Consider the following 20,877-nt stretch of genomic DNA (forward strand, 5'->3'; position numbering starts at 1 on the left):
AGCGAACCGTCGTTGCGGAGTCTTAGGCGGTGGCGACGCCGCCTGCTTGGCATCTCGGACCGCAGCCGAGTCTACAGCGCCGCCGACATGGAGCCCGAGCCGGAGCCCGAGCCGGTCACGCTCCTGGTGAAGAGCCCCAACCAGCGCCACCGCGACTTGGAGTTGAGCGGCGACCGCAGCTGGAGCGTGGGCCACCTCAAGGCCCACCTGAGCCGTGTCTATCCCGAGCGCCCGGTGAGAGCAGCCCCTGGGGATGCCACGTCTACCTTCCACTTCCGTAGCCTGTCCCTTTGCCGGCGGGTACTCGCCTGGTCACCCACCGCAGGGCTGTGGTCACCTCTCTTCCTGCCCTGCCGCCCTAGGCGCCCCCACTTCTTACCCAGTGGCTGTCATCTCCTCGTTCCTGGCCGCCAACAGCCCGATTTCCTGACGGGTTGCCTACTCCTGTCACTTCGCCTCTCCAGGTCACCAAGCCTCCAAGGCTGTCCCTGTCCTGCCCCACCTCCCAGACCCCTTCCTCATTCTCCACGCATGGTTTCCGGCTTTAACCAAAACAGGGAAGCAGCAGTGTGACCTTGAGTGAATCATTTCACCCTCCAAGCCTCAGTTTCCCCAAAACAACCGGCGACGAGTAGGTGTTCCTAATTAGGCTGGAAACTAGTGGATAAACGTAAGAAAACAAAATGCTGAAAACGAGTGTTCTCAGTGGGAAGAGGGGAGAATAGATGCCCAACCCCTGCCCGCAACTGGACAGTCAGGGAGAGCGCCAGTCACTGTGTACTTAAGGTCCCACGCCCAGAAGCAAGACGTGGCTCTCCCCTCCCTAGCCACCTTCCCCTAGCTGTTTCCTCCCTGACGCTGAACTCCCGAGTGGAGTGGAGTCGTTGCTTAGTCCCAGGGAGGGGCCCTGGCACTTTCTAGCTAAGAGTAAATTAGGAGGGAAACGGAGTTGCCTTGAGTCTACTTTTAAGACTTTGGTCCTTCAATTAGAGAGACTTCCTTGCTTTGTTTTGGTGGACACAGTTGTCAACAGCACCCTTAGCACCGCCCTCCCTCCCTCCCTCCTCACCACGTGATGAGGCTGTGCTCTGGACCTTCCTGTATTTACTTTGTACTCTGATATTATGTAAGTGTCAGCAGTGTTCTTTGCAGCCCAAGAGTGTAATTCTTGGTTAAACAGGAAAGGGCATCTGTGTGGCAAAAGGTGGGGAAACTGTCATCTGAAGACTGCCAACCTGCAGTAGTGCATGTGTCAGTTTGGTTTGCTTCTTATTGTCAAGAATTGTAGACATGAGTATTCCTTCTGAGTTGTTACTTTGAAGTTTCCTTATTTATTCAGTAGGCTTCCATTCTGGTGTCCTTTAGGATTCACCTTGGCACTCTGGTTTCACCATAGGTGTTTTCCAGAAACTAGGTGGCCTTGTTGCTGGGAGAACGGCTGTTGGGTACACAAATAGGCACAGCAGGTGTAGTGTAGTTGCATCATTTGTAAAAGGCCCCATTTTGAGAAGTGTTTTCCTTGGTCGCCTCAACATCACTCCTATTTGTTGAGTCCAAGATGGTAAATGAAAGGTCTCTCAGATATGCAAATCTGTATTTAAAATTGTTATGGTGGAAGTGTACTCATCATTTATTTTCTCTAGTATAAAATAGCGTATCCTTTATAATAGTTGTTTGCTTAAGACTTTTTTTTCCCCCCCAAATCAACCCTCTGGGTAAGGACATAATGCCAGTTCAGGTCTTTAAAAGAGAGGAAACACTTCAAATCCACAGGCAGCTGTGGTTTTCAAACCTTTTCTGGTTGTTGGCCCCACGTTTACAAAAGTATTTTGCACTTCATGTGAATAGCACTCACCTGTTAAGTCAGTGAGACCAATAATGAACACAGCATTTTTTTGTTTTAGGTAAAGTGTCAGAAGTCCTAATATATGTTGATAAGTAGATGCAAATTTTCTGTTTTGTTTTAAACAGCTAAGTTTAATGTCTTGGGTTTCTTGGCCAGAATAGCTTTATTCCATGTTTTACATAATTGGTTATTCTGGCAAGAGCAGGCTGACAATTTGGTGACCTCCGATGTAATGACTTTGATATACATTACTTGAGGCTATTACTTTAAAGTTAAGTTTAAAATGAGTTAAAAATAGATTTTAAGGGCTGGGGTTGTGGCTCAGTGGGGGAGTGCTTACTTAGCATGTGTGAGGCACTGGGTTTGATCCTCAGCCCACATAAAAATAAATAAATAAAGGTATTATGTCCATCTACAACTAAAATTTTTTTTTAAAAAAAATATACTTTAAAAGTGAGATTTGTGTAAAAGTGTGTGGAGCCCCTATAATTGTAAAGTCACTAGTGTGTAGGGGAGTAGGAGTTAGAATCTTGCAACAGGTGCCCTTAGATGAGTCAATTTCTCAGACTTTCCTAAAATAGGAATAACAGCTCTGGCAGGGTCGTGAGGTATTTTTTCCTCTTCCTCCCTTCCCACTCATTCCATTCCACTCTTTCTCTAACTGGGCCTTGAAAGCATTAGGCAACCCCCTTGCCCCGCACTCTACCCAGTCCCTAACAGAGTCAGGTGACCCACACATCATTTCTCTAACTGCATTTGTAAGTCAAGAAACCCTTTGTGGGGCTTAGGTTTAGAATTGCTTCGTGTTATTTTGAGGCAGTGCTCAGGTAGTTTTGATGAAGGCTGACCTTGGGAGTCTTGAGTTTTCTCTGAGGCTAAACAAGGTTTTAAAGTTAGTAGCTGTAGGAGCTCCCAAAGCACTTTGTGTTTTTAGTGGCAGAGAGCAGTTTCCCCGGGAATTAAAAGGTTAAGTATGTTGCCATAGTTTTTATGGATTAGAGATAATTTGCCATCCTAAATTTATTTGCATGTTCTACTATCAGTTTAAAGTTAAGCACTTTCTAGATAAAAATTTTGTATATGAGGTTGTTCAAAAAGTGTTTTCTTGTGATATTGGGAAAAAACACATATTCTGATTATTTGTATGAAATAGTTCCTCCTGTGTTCCGGAACTTGTGGACCCTCAGTGCTGACCTATGTTACTCTCTTTCCACCATCAGCGTCCAGAGGACCAGAGGTTAATTTATTCTGGGAAGCTGTTGTTGGATCATCAGTATCTCAGGGACTTGCTTCCAAAGGTATTTTGTGTCACTTACACATTAACTTTGCAATGTTTTTAAGCACTTAACAAGTTGAATTCAGATCCTGAGGTACCTCTTTATTGCTTTTAGCAGGAAAAACGGCATGTTCTGCATCTGGTATGCAATGTGAAGAGTCCCTCAAAAACACCAGAAACCAGCACAAAGGTATGCTTCTTCCTGATGATAACAATTTGTGTCCTTCAGTTTCTCAAGAAAGGGTTAAAGAAAGTTGGGTAAAATTCTTTTAAAGAGAGCTTTTATAGCCTTTTTACCAAGTTGTATTTTGCTTCTTCCCTGGACATACCAGGAATTAGGAACTGTGTTATTATCAACACAAGTGAGAGTTTGCTCTAGTAGTAGTACAGTGTGCCTTGAGTGCTTGTGGAAATGTGAACTTACGTGTTGTTACACTGCTGGGATGTCATCTGTCTACAGCTGCTGTGTACCCAGAAGCCTGAAACTAGCAAGACTCTTGAAAATGTTTTTTGTTTTTCACATCTAGCTCATAGCAAGTTTCTTCTAAGGAATCATTAATAAAGAGGAAAAAAGAGAATATATTTCCTTTGGAAATTTTATCACGATTATTTATTTGGATGGGAAAAGGCCACAGTGATGATCTCTAAAGAGTTGGTTGACAGTCGAAAGCATTTATTTTTCATTTCCCAACATTTATTTGAAAATGTAGTATAAATCTTCTACATATTTAGAATGGTGATGCGTTCTAAATGTGTATTACAACTGGACTTCCTAAAAGAGCTGAATATAACAGGAAATTTCTTTCCTTTAGGTTGCTTGTATTTATAAGTTTTGTTGGTCAAATTTAATTTCTAGAATTAGTTAAGTTTAGCACCATAAGATGTACAACATTGTCAGAAAGCTTTCTGACCAGCTTCATTCATTGAACTGAATCTTCATTGGAAGATTTTAGTGAAACTGATGCATATTTACTCAAAGGAAAAAAGTCTGTATTTTTTCTCCAGTATCTTCCTACCAATCTGTAGATACTGGGGCCTTGTGCATGCTAGGCAAGTGCCCTACCACTGAGCCACATCCCAGGCCTACTATCTGTGTTACCAGCTGCCTAACTCAGGGATCCTACCTGGATCCTTGGTGACTGGATTCAGCTGCCTGCCTGCCCACTTGCCCACATAAGAAATAGGACAAAGATGAAAAAGGAAAAATGGATTTTATGCTTTTGATCGAACTGTGGAGAAGCAGCTAGATTTCTTCTCTTTAGGTTCCACAGAAGCTGTTAACGACATGTATAAACAAAAGCCATGTGTTATACATGTGTAAATTTCGTAAGCCTTCCTGTGCTAGACCTGTGTGGGGTGAGGGAGCAATGTCCAGTGTCCATTCTCGGTTTCCTTGGTATCCCTCAGCCCAGGGTGGGCAGCCCTTTAGCCTTTATTCTGAGTATGAGGAAGTTGTCCTCAATTTCAGAGGGGTCCTTAATTTTAGTCTGCTTCACCTCTAAAAATTGTGTTGAACAAGTTTCAGAATATTTTTCACATATCATTGGCTTTTATTTAATTTGGTCAAGTTCAGAGGTGGAGAATGGGACATGTGCCATTCACAACAAAATAATTCTTTCAGCTGGATTTCACAGAGTTGCATCAGGTTCTTTGTTCTTGTGTTCATCTTGCACTTAGGTTGCTGGATCCTCAGAGCAGCCCAATGCTTCTAATCAGGGACAGCATCTTGGGGATTCCTCAAGTGATGGCTTAAGGCAAAGGGAAGTTCTTCGGAACCTTTCTCCCTCTGGGTGGGAGAATATCTCAAGGTAAGTGTTAATAAAGAGCCAGGTTTGCACAACATAAATGTATGTCCCTCGTTTGCATCAATTTAAGAATGTGATTACATATGTGTAGTCAAGAGAACTTTTAAGATGTGTATAAAATTTTGCTTTATAAAGGTTGTCACTTTAAAGATCTCTTGCTGTATTTGGTTTTTCTTAATATGCAGCCTTATAGGGACATATAAAAAAGTAGGAGATTCATGTACTGAGTGTGCAGGCATTTAGCTTCCCACTGAGTGTGCTTCCCATTATTGGGACCACTTGGTTGCCCTCGTGGTGGGAAATTAGAGCTGTTGCAGAAGAAACAGTTTTTCTAAGCATTGTGCACTGCTTTGCTGAGTGGGTTTGTGCTTTTTTTCTTTCATAACAGAGACAAAAAGTGAAGAGACTAAGAAGTGCTTTGCCAAGAGCTATGTTGGAGGTGCCAGGGAAAAAGGCCATTTCTTTAGGGCAGTTAGAGCTTTTCTTTAGAGCAAAGCCAGAAGTGATTACATGCCCGAATGTTTGGATTGTATAACTCTTGGAAAACCTTATTATAAAAGTCATTTTCAGAAAAAATAGTCTGCTAACTACAAGTGGAATTTTGTAACTCTAACCGTGTGCTTCTTTTCCTAGTAGTTTTTATATTTAATTCTTGAAAAAGCCAGGTGTTTGAGGAAGAGTACTTTTTTCCTTAATGGAAGTTTCAAATGCAAAAATAGAAACAATTATATCCTTACCCCCACCATCCAGTCCCAATAATGATCAGAGTTTTGCCATTTTCTCTGTCCCACACTTCAGAATATAACTGTAAAAACTTTGTAGTTATCTTGCATAGCAATGGCATCATTATCAGATTGAACAAACATAAGATTTTATCATCTTTTTTCCATGCACTGTAACTTTTTAAGTGATCAAAAACAGTATTATACCAAGACTTGTATTGGAATACTATTAGAAATACTCTGGATCTGGAATTTGTTTAAAAGACTGTCCGCATATACATTGGATAATTGGACACATTATTGGATTAAAAAAACAACCTTAAAACTTTTTCCTTTATTCTGGTTGTACAACTTGAGAATTGGCTTGTATCTGACTACTTGAATTTCACCATGTTTAAATGTGTTGATTTCATTTAGCAAATATTTGTTGAACAGCTAGTACATTAAAATTTTGCTTGATGACATCAGCTGACCTGCAGGAATGAAACATAACTGGTCATTTTCCCACAATTTATTCTAATTTCAATTTTGTGAATTGCTGCCAAAAGAGTTCACTGTACAAGCACAAAGCCCAAGGTGACTCCCCCAACCCCTGCTGAAAAAGCTGTTGCATGGTTGAAGAAATTTGGGTCAAACAGAATTTTTCAAGTTCAGCCCTGCTTCTTACCTAGCTCAAGATCTTGTACAAATTCCTCATCTTTCCTGAGCTGTACTAGGGCTCCCCTCTAAGATGGGAGTGCGGTCCCTCTCCATAGGCCGTTGGGGATCCATCAACCCACACAGGACACCAAATGTTCACTACTGTGCAGTAAACAGTGCCACCTGCACATATAACTGCTCCAGGATAGATTCAGAGATAGGAGTGGGAAGAAGTGGCATCGGGAGGAAGGGAGAGATTTTTCACCCCCAGGAATGATTGGGGGAACTGTGGCTTTTGAGCTGCTCTCTAAAAGGTGATCAGTGAATGTAGGTCTGCTGTGAGACTCAGTCAAAATGGGGCAGGGTTGGGGGGAGATCTACTTAACCTAAAAAGGTTTAGCTTGTTTGTATGTCTATGCACAAAACAAGAATTCTTGTTTTCCCACGGGATGTGGACCATGATAGGAAGGCTTTCACTCAGTATTCTGTGTGCTTGTGTTACACAGGTGCACCATGCATATAGTCATCTCCAGTGTGACCACTTAAGGCCCATTCTTCTGTCTCTTTGAATTCCTGATTGTAATTTATTTTTCTTTATTGCAACCAACTCAAAATGAGTGTTTGTTTTCATCTATATTTAGGTCTGAAGCTGTCCAGCAGGCATTCCAAGGCCTGGGGCCTGGTTTCTCTGGCTACACAACCTACGGGTGGCTGCAGCTCTCCTGGTTCCAGCAGATCTATGCACGACAGTACTACATGCAATAGTGAGTCCTTCCTGCCTTGCTCAGTGTGACCTTGGTCCCCTGGGAGCTGAGGGAAACCCATCTGTGCTGTAAAGTTTATAATGGAGGATGAGTGTATCTTCCTCAGTCCTGCAGGGTCGTGCTCTTTGTGGTTCTGAGGGTGGAGTAGAGTATGAGCAGTAGCTGCTGCCTGATTTGTGTGTTGGTTCAGGGGTGCTTGTGTCTGAGAGTTTAATGCCTTTATTTAGAATGTTACCTCCTTTTAAATTAGCAGTATCTTTAAATTTTTTTGAAAATTTTAATTTGCTAATGCACCATATTTTAGTGGTCTTGATATTTAATTCCAGATGAAATTTACCATGTGGCTTTTCTTAGGAAAGGCATTTATAGATACGACTGTTAGTAAAGAAGTTCTTCACTAAGTTGTAGAGAAACCAAGTGTGTATGTGCCTACTTACAGTTCTTAACAAAGATCCCTAAATAAGTTTATGAGCGCCACAGTCTTCAAAGGACTTTAGTCTCAGCAGTCTCTGCCTCTATTATTTTTATTTTAGTTTAGCTGCCACTGCTGCCTCGGGAGCTTTTGTCCCATCCCCAAGTGCACAAGAGATACCTGTGGTTGCTGCACCTGCTCCAGCCCCTATTCACAACCAGTTTCCAGCGGAAAACCAGCCAGCCAATCAGAATGCAGCTCCTCAAGTGGTTGTTAATCCTGGAGCCAATCAAAATTTGCGGATGAATGCACAAGGTGGCCCTATTGTGGAAGAAGATGATGAGATAAATCGAGATTGGTTGGATTGGACCTATTCAGCAGCCACATTTTCTGTTTTTCTCAGTATCCTCTACTTCTACTCCTCTCTGAGCAGATTCCTCATGGTCATGGGGGCCACCGTTGTCATGTACCTGTAAGCACATGATTCCTGTCTTCTCTTTTTTTCTGTGCTGCAAATTACACTCTGTTGTGACTGACTCATCAAGTCCATATTTTCTCTTTCAAGCAGTTTCAGTTGTTATTGGAGGAGGTGTATTTAAACAGTAGGCCACTGTGGCACTTTGAATTTAGGGAGTTCACATCTTGGTTGGCTATTGCTCAGAACACATTAATTATGTGTTAATACAAGAAGAATATTCTTTTAATAAATTACCTTCCAGATCACAGACCACAAAAACATAACCATACTATGGTATGGAAAAGAAAATTGTATTTATTTTGAATAAGGACATACAGTTCTTTGTATTTATCAAGCTACATCTGCCTTCTAGGATTACGGTTGCAGCCCTGTTAGCACAGCCCTGAAGGGTCAGGGACCTTCACAGGCCTGATATTTGGCTTAGCTGTGGTCTACACAATGCAGTTTCCATTGGGGATAATTTTGTTCCTCCCCCATTCCCAGGGGACATAGTAATGTCTGGAGACATTTTTGATTGTCATAACTATAAGGGGTGATCCTGCTGGCATCTAGTAGGTAGAGCAAGGGCTGCTGTAAATTTCCTGCAAGGCCTGGGACAGTTCCCATGGCACATGCAACCCTGTATGTCATTAGCACCTACAGTGAGAGAGAGGTGTTTGTGATTGAAATTGAAAGAAGTTTTTGCTTTATAATTAAAATGGATTTTTATTTGAGTTTTTAAAAATTAAAAAAGGAAACATTAGAATAATGTAATAGACACTTATAATATCCACATTGTTAATATTTTGTCATGTGTGTTTCAAGACTTGGATTTAATTAGATTTTCCAAATAAAACTTTGAGAAATCATATACTAAAGTGACCTAAAATTATAGTCCCTAAAATTATATATTAAAGTGACCAATGTAGGTAATTATTATGCTCTAATATTTACAGCTCTGTGTGTGAGTATATCATCTGTTCAGGTTTTAAATGGAAGGTTTAGTTTATAAACAAGCATCTATTAAGTGCACACTGTGTGCCAGCTGCTGTTTTGTTTCTGATGAATAAAACAGCCCCTATTTCAAGGACCTGACCCATGTGAAACCTCGGGGCCAGTGGCTTTGCAGATTTTCTTGCCATGACCTTCAAATTGGGGTGCTATCATGATTAGAGGAGCAGAGACTTAGATTATTGAGTAGGTCTCACTGTGATGTTAGCTAAGGTAGATATTTTTATGTGCTTCCTTTGAAGGCATCATGTTGGATGGTTTCCATTTAGACAGAGGCCGGTTCAGAACTTCCCGAATGACGGTCCTCAGGAAGCTGTGAATCAGGACCCCAACAATAACTTACAGGTACAGAGCCTCTGCGGGAGCCCAGCCAGCTGTGCGCACTGCACCAGGCCCTCCAGTCCTCGGCCTGGAGGTTTCCAGCTTTGTGTGTGGTTCACCATTTTATTAGCCTAAGTGTTTCATGTTGTTGGGTTTTTTTGTTTTTGTTTTTGTTTTTTTAAATCAAATTTATTCTTAGAATAGTAGCTGGGTTTTGTTGAATATGCCTTAAAATCCATTTGACATTTTTCTTATGTGGAAAGTGGCTTTTTTTTTTTTTTTTTTTAATGTAAGCAGTGTTTTTCTAGACCCACATTTTGAAATTCAGTGGTCTATAGCTATTGTAGGATGGACATTGTTAATGGATGATGAGCATAAGCACATCTCATAGAGTAGACTTTCTGAAAATAGAATTTTTTAAAGGTGGATTAATGCATGACCCTACAGGGTATACTTTAGTAAGAAAACTCTGCTTTCAGAACTCTGAGTTTCCATTGTTGGTTTCTAAACTTGGAGCATTGCCCAAAGTAGAATATCGATATTTAATGAAGTGTTTAATTGCTACTTTAATAATAGTTGAAGATCAGGTTGCTTCATTTGCTGTGACACATGCTGCCAGGAATATTCAAAACCATGAAAGGTCATCACAGTTGTGTCATGGAAGCCCGGAAGAGCCCCGGGCAGCTGAGGATGTCATTCTGGGGGTCTGGCCCTTTCTAGCCTCCATGTTGCTCTGCTGTCTCCTAACTTACTGGTGTTTATCTTGACCCCAGTGTTTTTCTTCTTGTGCTTCATGACCTGTAGGAAGGCGCAGATCCTGAAACAGAAGACCCCAGCCGCCTCCCTCCAGACCGGGATGTGCTCGATGCTCAGCAGACCAGCCCTTCATTCATGAGCACGGCCTGGCTTGTCTTCAAGACTTTCTTTGCCTCTCTTCTTCCAGAAGGCCCTCCAGCCATAGCAAACTGATGGGGCTTGTGCTCCGCAGCCAGAGGCATTGACAGGCCTGGACTGGATCAGCTGATCCAGCTGGACGTCCTCACCTGGACACGACATGACACAGTCATTAAAAACCCACAAGGACAATGATAGGCTTTTGCGCTGAAGCAAAAGCAAAAGCAGAAAGTAAGACATGAAGCCATGATACAATTCGATGAACAAAAAAAATGCCCAGGGCTTCTCATGTCTTTATTCTGAAGAGCTTTAATATATTCTGTATGTAGTTTAATAGGCATTGTAAGTAGAAGGCATTAGGTGTCGCATGTTTATGCCTGAGGAACTTTCCCAGATTGTGTGTCTGCATGTGTGTTTGTACATAGAATTCATAGATGCAGAAATGGTTCTGCTGGTACGATTTGATTCCTGTTGGAATGTTTAAATTACACTAAGTGTACTACTTTATATAATCAATGAAATTGCTAGACATGTTAGCAGGACTTTTCTAGGAAAGATGTATGTATAATTGCTTTTTAAAATGCAGTGCTTTACTTTAAACCACGGGGAACTTTGCAGAGGTGGGAACCTTTGCTGGGCTTTCTGTTCAATAAAGTTTTGCTATGAATGGCGGTGGCGGAGACTCCTGTTATCCTCACAGCTTACCCTGTGTCCATTGTGGTTGGATGGCCAACAGTTGAAGTGCTGATTTTTAAGTAGCCTGAAAAAAATTTACTAAGACTATACCAGTATCTGCCTCCATTTCCCAATTTGAACATTACTGGCTTATGTAGGAACCCACCAAGGTTAAATTCCCATAATTTAAAGTCAGTGTCTTCCACTGTGGCAATTCTGTAGTCGTAGTTTCACCTCAAATGGCAGCTTTTGTAAGCTGACCTTACTTTTATGATTTTAATCCTTTATTAATTTGTGACTAATTAATCTCAAAAGCACAGTTCTAAGTATTCCCACAGGGGTCATGTTTCAGGTAGAATGCTAAGCCCCAGTCATGTTCTTTTGGGCAAAGTCGGTCGGCCTTTGGTATGGTCATGATCACTGAATCTTTACTGGGAATATCATATGCATCAAATAGACACCCCCTAAACAACCCATAGCAAGATGCTAGCGGACACAAAGATGTTGTATGTATGGTTGTGCTTGCAAGTGCCAACTAAATTATGTAGAGTTAAGTGGCGAAAAGTTTAAAATCGCAGGGTGCCCTGGGAATAGGAGCTATGAGAATGTGGTGGTGATATTGAGAACTTACACAAGATGATATTTGCTTGAAGGAAGCAAAAGGCTCGAGACTGGAGTTTTTATTTAAGGAGGTTTATAGGTGAGGGAGTGGTGTGAGATGAGGGAAGCGTTTGCTTCCTGAAAACTCTGCTTTCAGAACTCACAGCAAGTCACAGCAAGCGCGAAGGGCAGCTGTGGGACTTGCCCATCTTGCCAACACCTGATTGGGACATGCTTGGGTGTCCTGTTTTGTTGGTTGAAAAGGCACTTGTTGAGAATTGGTGAAGTCTTGGGTGGAAAAGCCTGTTGATTTTCAGAGGCAAAGCAATCACCATTTGGCAAATGGCCTGAGGCCCTCAGGGAACTGGAGCTCATCCCCTGTTTCTGTGGGAGCCTCTTGTGGTGTCTGGGGGCTGAACTCAGCATTCCACAGCCCCTGGATCAGCAGTGCCAGCCAGCTTCCTACAGCTTAGTGTGACTAAAATGTTCTGAGGCATCAAATATGTGGTCACATACTGTGGTCTACTGGTGTCCTCAACTCCTGGAAATAGAGTCACCAGTGCTGTTACATCTACAGAACCAATTTTGAAACCCCAGACTAATTCAGAATGCTCAAGATTCTGTTCCTCTAGGACTACTCTTGGCACTAAATCAATCACAGTTCTAGAGAAAACAGTAGTTCCTCAGAATCCATGAGACATGTGTTTTAAGACCTAGTAGGCTGGGCATGGTGGCACACGCCTGTAATCCCAGCTACTTAAGGCAGGAGGATCAGAAGTTCAAGGCCAGCCTCAGCAACTTAGACAGTCTAAAAATAAAAAGGACTGAGGCTATAGTTCAGTGGTAGAATGCCTGTACTAGACCCTGGCTCAATCCCCAATAACAAAACACAAAGTTGCCCAGTAGTACCAAAGCAATATGAACCCAAATAGCTACTAGGTGACTAATGGGAAAGTAGTTGACAAAAGGGTGATTCATACCCCACTGGATGATGTGTTTTCATCATGCTACTCAGATGGGTATGCAATTTTCAAAAACTTTTTAGAATATGTATTTTTTTAGTTGTAGGTGGACACAATACCTTTGTTTTTATGTGGTGCTGAGGATCAAACCCAGTTCTTCATGCATGCCAGGAGAGTGCCCTACTTCTGAGCCACAGGCTCAGCCCTGTAATTTTTATTTCTAGAATTCCCATATATCATCTTTGAACTATGATTTGCTATAGATACCTGGAAGCTAGTGATAAGGTGGAACTACTAGACTTTTATTTTTTATTGATTACGTGATCAATCATGGGGGCTAGGTAGGCAAATCTAAAATCATAATCTGGTGCACAGGAGCTAGGGATGCAGTCTCTAGGCCTAATTTCTTCCTCAAAGAAACCTTGATCTTGCTTTTAAGGTCTTTAAAATGAGAAAAGAATGATCCTAGGGCTTCAAATTACGAGCTTGAGTCTGCATAAATTATCTGAAAGCTCCTATGTCTGCCCTGAAAGAAACCCTTTAGCTGCAACAGTGGGATTTCTGAAAACCAAGCTCAAAGTCTCATCTTGGAAGTGACTGAATTACAAAGCAAATTGAATCCCCAACCTTGCAAAGAATAATAAGGACAATAATAATAAAGATAATAAGAATGTGGGATAATGGTGGAAGGAACATAAAATTGGTTCAGGTGGAATTTATTGATAAGGGCTCACTAAGTAGAGATCCTGGGTTCAATGCTTTTGGCTGAGGGGTTAAGAAGGCTCTAACAGCCTGGTTGGCTGATCCTAGGACCAAAAGCTGGACTCTGCTGAATGAAGTTGAAATCCCAGAACTACCTTGGTCAAAAATCACAGTGGGAATTCTGCCACTGAACTGGTATATCTAAATACAGTGGGAATATTTGGGGTCCAAAGGGGCAGGGACCTGATGGCAGCCCTTGGTAACCAAAGGCCAGGTAGGTGTGGTTATCCTATTAAAAGTAGAGTTGAGACAGTAATCCGTATAACTCAACTGCAGAGACCTGTGGCAGTGGTTGGTTCGTATGGTGTCCCTGGGAAAGGGAGAAATGGACAGTCTACTAATTCTTACTGCATCCATCTAGTAGAAAATTCTAGATCAAGTGAACAAAGTTGAACCTGAATCATAAAACCACTCACAGCCCCTCAATCAATTCCCAGGCTTAAACCAGTCTAGACCCAGAACCCCTCAAGTGAGGGAGTCTGGTCCCCTGAGGAAGGACCCTGCTATACTGCCAAAATGTTATGCTATTAGTCTTTCAGCATCCCCACCAAAGGAACCTACAGCTTTTTACCAGGGTGAATCCACATTGGCAAAAAGGAAGCAAATGTAATGTGGGGGAATAACTGGGCACAGGCTTTAAATTGGCCCCAATTCTAGGAGCTCCTAGAAACATCAGTGGCCCACCAGCAGCAGAGGCAGGTGGGGTGCTCTCTGGAGCCTCAGGCTGGCCCCATAAGTGAAGCACAGCGTGGGTTTGGAACAAAGCCCCCACCCTCCTCTACTGATCACTACTCCCATTTTGAGAAAAGTCACTTACTGCACCTTAGCAGAGAAGGAAGTCTTCACCATGAGCCACCAAGTTACCCTGATCAGAGCTGCCTCTCATGAACTTGGGTGACGTGAGAGCCATCAAACCGTGAAGTTGGCATGCGCAGCGGCACTCCGTCATCAGAAGTGGGATGAATATATGTAATCAGGCCCTGGAGACACAAGTAAGTCACAAGAAGTGGCCCAAATGCCCGTGGTCCCCGCTCCCGACACACTTCCTTCTCTTTCCCAGTCGGTACTGTACCTATGGCCTCGTTGGGAGTTCTCTGTGATTAGTTGACAGAAAAGAGGAGACTTGGGCCTGGTTCTGCATGAGATGTGGGCACCACCTAAAATGGGGCACCTGTAGCACCATAGCCCCTTTCCAGGCCTCCCCTAGGTTAGATGTCAACATGTGAAAAAAGACCTGAGAAAAACAACTAAAAGAAGGAATGATTTATTTTGGCCCATGGTGTCAGAGGTTTCAGTTCATGGTCAGCTGGGTCCTTTGTTTTTAGGCCTGAGGTGAGGCAGACACATCATGGTGAAGGAAAGTGTCACCTCATGGCCACCAGGAAGCAGACAGCAAGCATGGCTGGGGATGAGACAGGCCCTGCAAGGACACACCTCCAGTGACCCCTCCTCCGACTGAGCCCCATCATCTCAATAGCACCATAAGCTGAAGATCAAGCCTTTGGTACATGGCCTTTGGGGACATGTAAGATCCAACCCTGAACATCTCTGAAGGACAGTAGTGAAGGGGGGTTTACCCTGTGGACAGAACTTTGAGCAGGGCATGACTCACTTTATTTGAAAGGAGAAATAGCCAGAGGCACAGCATATACTGACTCATGGGCTGTGGCCAGTGACTTGGCTAATTGGTCAGGGACTTGGAAGGAACACGACTGAGACATTGGTGGCAAGTGGTCTGGGAAAGACGTATATAGACGTTTTTGAACAGGTTAAGAGCATGAAGATAATTGTGTCCCATGTAAATTCTCACTAAAGGGTGACCTCAGCAGAGGGGGATTTTAATAATCTGGTGGATGGGATGACCTGTTTGTGGAGACCAGTCGGACTCTTTCCCTCGCCACTCCTGTCTTGCCCAACGGGCTCATGAGCGAGGTGGCCACAGAGGCAGGGAGGGAGGTGGTGCATGGACTTCTGCTCAGCAAGGCCCACCTGGCTACAGCCAATCTCCCGGTAGCCAAGACGGACATTAAGTCCCCCATCTAGCCCATCCCCAGGGAGCTCAGCTGGTGGCAGGTTCAGTAGACCTCTTCCATGGCAGAAGGGTCAGCACTTTCTTTTTGCCAGTTTGAAGCTTCTCTAGACATGGATTTGCCTTCCCCGCATGCAGGGCTCTGCTAAACCTGCCATGGGTTGACGTGGCCAGTGCCTTACCCACCATCATGTACTCCTGATCAAGGAGCCTACTTCACAGCAAATGAAGTGTGACAATGAGCCTGTGCATGTGCAATTTGCTGCTTGTCATCCTCCTGTTGTACTGGACTGAATGGTGTCCACCAAAATGTATGCTCTCCTGGAACCTCTGAATGGGACCCTAGTTGAAAATAAAGTGTTTGCAGGGATAATCAGGTTGAGATGAGGTCACACTGGACGGGCTTCCAAGAAAGGGACATCTGCACACAGGTACAGGGGAAGATAACCCTGGGAAGATGGAGATGGAGGCTGGGCTCCTGCTGCCAGTCATCAGAGAGCAGAAGAGGCAAGGAAGACCCTCTCCCAGAGACCTCAGAAGGGGCACGGCCCCGAGGACACCCGATTTCAACTTCCAGCTCCTAGAACTTGGGAAAGCAGGTCTGTGTCGTGTCAAGCCACCCACTTTGTGATAATTTGCTACAGAAGCCCAAAGGCACTGATAGGCTCAATATCCTCGAACAGCTGGCTTCATACGCCAGCAGAATGACCTTTTGTAGACTAGGTGACAGTGCCAGCCACGTGGCAGGCCTGGGACAATGTCCCACAGCAGTCTGTGGAGGACACATTAGACTTTAAACCGGATATGGCACGGTTTCTGCCATGGCCAGGATCAGCCCTGTGGCCCTCTGGCAAAATGGTGGCTTCCCCTGTCTGCGGCTGCCTGTCCTGCGGGCCCAGAGGTCTTGCTTCATGTGGAGGATGGTAGATTCCCAGGGCTTCCCTAAGAAGCTCCCACAGCATAAAACAGTAGAAGTTTATCCTCTCGGCGTCCCCAAGGCTCCAAGGCTGACATCCAGGTGTTGGCAGGTGGCTTCCTTCTCAGGTCTCTGGGGGACAATCTGCCCTGTGCCCTTCTCCTAGCTTCGGGGCTGCCAGCACCCGGGTGCTCTCTAGCCTGAGCTGCATTCCTCCATCCCGCCCTGTTCTCAGTCCCTCTTCTGTGCCTCTGTGGCTTCGCAGGGCTTCTAAGAAGGGCAGTCTTCGCTTCCCAATCATTGGACCTAAATCTGCAAAGGCTTCAAGTTCCAGATAAGGACACATGATGAGGTCTGGACGAACATGAGTTTGGGGGTACTATGGTCTGACTGTATCCCCCAAAAGTTCTAGGTTGAAAATTAAATCCTCAAATTCATATGTTGGAGGTGGGGCCTTTGGGAGGTCATTAGGGTTAGAGGAAGTCATGAGGGTGGTGCCCACAGGACTGGTGGCTTTATATAGAGGAAGAGAGGTGGGAACTTAGAGTTCCTGGGCCCTTGTCATGTGGTGTCCTCTTTTCTCTATGACACAGCAAGGAGACCCTCTTGACCAGATGCTGGTACCTTGACATTGGTCCCCCCAACCTGCAGAACCGTGAACTAAATAAACCTCTGTTCTTTATAAAAACACCCAGCTTCTGGTGTTCAGTGAGAGCAACAGAAAATGGACCAAGATAGGGAAGCATAATTCATCCAACGACAGGAAGGAACACTTCCACCAGAAGGCCTAACAGCGGCTCCATGGAACTGGGAGCGAGGACCCCTGTGGACTGCTTGGAGCGCCTTGTACCTCTGACTGACAGGTGGAGAAGGGAGTCACTATCTAGGCTGATCTCGATCACCAAGAGGACCTTGGGCGGCTGCTATCCAGTGGAGATAAGGAAGAGAATGTCTGGAATCCAGGCGATCCCTCAGCAGATCTCCTAGTGGGGCCACAGTGTTGTTATCATCTGCAGGAAACCAGCCCAGTTCAGGCAGGACTGCTCATGGCCCAGACCCATTAGGAATGAGGGTTTGGGTCACCCTAACAGGTGGAGCCCCACTGGCCAGGATGCCGGGCGAAGGGCAAAAGGAATGGGAAATAGGCAGTGGGAGAAGGAGGTTCCAAATACCAACCACGCCCCGTGACCAGCTTCAGAAAGGAGCCCTGCAGCTGTCACCAGCCTGCTGTCCTTATTTTGTAATGTCACAAACTTACATGTTTACACACATCTGTACATGCACCTAATTTCTTTCATCCCTCCTCATCTAACATGAGACGTATTCACAATAGGTGACCCTACCTTGCAGTATTTAAGGATATCAGGGAGAAGAGTGACTGTCACCCAAGGTCTTGGCATCCTCTTCTGGGGAGCGGGCTGGCATGTTTTCCATTGTGCGCAGGACAGGCGGATCGTGAGCGGGAGCAGGACTCCGTTCCTGTCTTTCTCTGGAGATTAAGTGGTTGAAGGAGATGCGTATGGATGTATGGATGTGATGGTCAGGTATTTTTTGGGTACCTGGGATTGAATCCTGAAGCGCTTAACCACAGAGCCACATCCCCAGTTGGTCTTATATTTTATTTGGGGGCAGGGTCTCACTTAGGTGCTCAGTGCCTCTCTCAGTTGCTGAGGCTGGCTTTGAACTTGCAATCCTCCTGCCTCAGCCTCCTGAGCTGCTGGGGTTACAGGTGAGCGCCACAGCACCTCGCCGGTAGTTTTGTGTGTCGGGTGGGTTGGCCCTAGGTGTTGTGACGGTGGGGTTCCACAGATGTGAGGAACACCTGCACCCAGCCAACTGTCAGTCGGAAGGATAATCTTCCATTACCTGGTGCACCTCATCCAATTAGCTCAACGTCCTCAGTTATAAAGCTGAGGCTTCGTCGAGGAAAAGCCCTTCAGCCTGTGACTGCAGCCTTGGCACCTGCCGAGTGACAGCCTTCCGCTGTCATTTCCCAGACAGCTTCCATGGTGTTCTGAGAAATACACACCTGCACAGCGCCTCCTGGCTTCTGCTTCTCGGGCCGAACCTGGCTGGATGGGCGTCCCGGCTCCAGAGCTCCTGGTATCCAGCTCCTCGTCCTCGCCTGGCACACTCCTGGTGCAGTGGCTCCGGGCAGGCTGTGTCACCGCTCAGAGTTGGGGCCTCTTCTTCCATCTGTGCCTGAGGCCAAAGACATGCGGGGCAGCTCCAGGGAAGGCCGCCCCCCACCACCCGGGTCCCCACCACAGGGAGCAGCTGGGCCACCTGGAGGCAGAGGCAGGCCTGGGGGAAGGGCGTCACTGGGTGGAGCCATGGGACTGAAGTGGGGAGAGCACCTGGGCGTGGGGTGCAGGTGGCTGTCTCCAACTTGGTGACACCTGAGAGTGGCACCACTGACCTGGCCGTGGGGCTGGACTCTGGGATGCCCACTGTACCCACGTGAGGGCGTGCGCCTGCGTGCGTGGGTGCTTACCTCACATGAACGTCTGCCCGCTGGCCGGCTGGCCATGTCTGCCCCTTTGGGTTGGAAGCTAGGGGTGCCTGTGTGCGTGTGGGGGCAGAGGTAGCCGGGTGGTTGTGTCTAGGTGGCATGTGCCAGTCGGGCACTTGTACAATAAACAAGAGCCGGTGCTGAGGACGCACCGGGTGCCCCGTGCCCCCAGCCCCCAGCCCCATGGAGTTCACATCCTGGTGAGCCTTTGGGGTCCAGAGGGTGACCGGAGCCCTGGGAGGGTGAGTCCATGGTGAGTCCACGCGGCTGCGAGGCCACATGCCAACAGGGTACGGAGCCCTCCAGGAAGGCAGGTGGCCTGGTCTGATGACAGGGAAGAGGTTGCCCCAGCAAAGGACAATGGGGGTGGGGGAGGAGGGCCCTGGCTGTGAGGCTTGGACAAGTCGTATGACCTGCGCCTGCTGCTTCCCCACCTAGGACCTGGACCCCGGTGACACGTAAAGCCTGCTCTGCAGCCACACAGGGCTCAAAGCTCCAAGGGAATGGCGGCATGCTTTCCCAAAGTGACAGAGCCGCGCAGGCGCAAGGCAACGTTAGGCAGAGGCACACTTCATCAAGTGCATTGCCTTTAGATGTGTCAGATAAAGTGTTTTTTCATTTAAAGTGAGGACTTCAAGTTCCACTTAAAGTTCCTTTGAGTGAACAGGCTAAGTAAATAAGAATCGCCTCAGGGCGCAGTCCCTGAAGGACAGACATGTGGGACGCAAGACCCACTGAGCACTCGGTGGACACAGTCCCAGGAGAGGGCTTCTGGACATGAGATTGACAGTGAGCAACGCATCTGCGCGTTTTGGCTGGAAGCCAAGGGTTCCTGTGAGCCTGAGGGGACAGAGGTAGCCGGGTGGTTGTGTCCAGGTGGCATATGCAGATGTGCACATTGAACACACACACACACACACACACACACACACACACACACACGTGCACATGGCTTTCTGCGTGTGGAGTGCAGAGTCCCCTTCTCCCAGCACTATCCAGAGCAACTGGGCTGGGCAGGAAGCCTGGGGCTGGCTGGTCACCGGCCACCAGGGGGCAGCAGATGGCTGGGCAGGGGCTGCTTCTGCCAGCCCTGGGCTCCTCCCAGGCCGCATCTGGCTCTTCTCAGGCCCTGCACAGGGTCCACCAGGGTCCGCTCCCAGCCTGACCCGAGGCCCTGCCTGCATGTCCCCTGCCCTCTCCAGGCCTCTGAATGCCAGCAGCCCCTGGCTGAGGCTTCCTGGAGGACTGGGGTTGGGGAAGCAGACCTGTTGGGATCTGGGGGCAACTTCAGCTGGTCTCCTGGGCTCTTGGGGGGCAGGGTCCCTCTTGCCCAAATGGTCTAGATTCCTGAGACGCTGATCCTAGGGCCTCTGGGAGCAGGGGTGGCTTATTGGCTCTGTTGGGTCCCTCTCCTGGGTACTCTGTGGCCGCCTGTCTCCTCTTCCCAGCCCTCGGCCTGCTCAGACGCTGCTGGTCTGCAAGGCTCTTGCTGGGCTCATGGAAAGTGGGCCCCTCTGAGCCTCCAGGGTGGGCAGCTGAAGCCTAAAGCTTTTCCTTCTTTCTTTTGGGTACCAAGGATTGAACCCAGAGGTGATTAACCACTGAGCCACATGCTGAGCCCAATTATTTATTTATTTTTAAATTTTGAGACAGAACCTAAGTTGCCTAGGGCCTCACTAAGGCCGGCTTTGAACCAGTGATCCTCCTGCCTCGGCCTCCCAAGGGCTGGGATTACGGGCACGCACCACCTCGCCTGGCTGCCTTAAAGCCTTTCTGGTGGGATGCCCTCTGTCCAGGATGGCCACTGCCCCTGCCAGCGTGGAGGGCTGTAGTGCAGCCTGGGGTGTCAGCACAGCCCAGCAGGACTCTCCGGCCCTCCTTCCTTCCTCTGACCTGCAAATCCTTACTGAAGCCTGCTCAGGGCGGGTCCTGTTCAGGGCTGTCACCTTCCAGGGACAGCTGTCCCTCTGCTGCCAACCTCAGAGGACCAAGCCTTGCTGAGGCACCTAGTGCTGGTGGGCAGCTGGTTCCTGCCAGCCCGGGCAGGATGGCGGTGAGCCCCTGGGAAGAGGCAGAGGACTGTGGCCCAGCGCAGTGCTTAGCTCTTCCCAAGTACCAGCTCCTCTCGTCCTCCCACCACCCTGGGATGGAGATGCTGAGGCTCAGAGGTTCAGGGGTCCTCCTCAGGGGTTCAGTGACTCCCATCTTTAGAGAAGGCACAGCGGCCTGGGCGCCGCGAAACACACCTGTAATCCCAGCGGCTTGGGAGGCCGA

General features: G+C 46.7%; 1 protein-coding gene across 2 annotated transcripts; it reads left to right on the top strand.

The window, feature by feature from the left end:
- Herpud1 (homocysteine inducible ER protein with ubiquitin like domain 1) lies at positions 1–10,327 on the top strand. Of its 2 annotated transcripts, none has more exons than XM_076838354.1 (8): positions 1–234; positions 3,067–3,144; positions 3,238–3,312; positions 4,800–4,930; positions 6,930–7,052; positions 7,586–7,936; positions 9,175–9,277; positions 10,058–10,327. In XM_076838354.1, exons 1-8 carry the CDS (start codon positions 88–90, stop codon positions 10,220–10,222), a joined length of 1,173 nt encoding a protein of 390 aa, XP_076694469.1. In that variant the 5' UTR covers positions 1–87; the 3' UTR covers positions 10,223–10,327. The 2 variants fall into 2 exon arrangements, with proteins under 2 accessions (XP_076694469.1, XP_076694470.1); XM_076838355.1 differs by having other exon boundaries at positions 3,241–3,312.
- Positions 10,328–20,877: the final 10,550 nt, after the last annotated feature.

The sequence above is a fragment of the Callospermophilus lateralis genome, chromosome 18 (genome assembly GCF_048772815.1).
Source record: "Callospermophilus lateralis isolate mCalLat2 chromosome 18, mCalLat2.hap1, whole genome shotgun sequence".
In the NCBI taxonomy this organism is placed as follows: Eukaryota; Metazoa; Chordata; class Mammalia; order Rodentia; family Sciuridae; genus Callospermophilus; species Callospermophilus lateralis.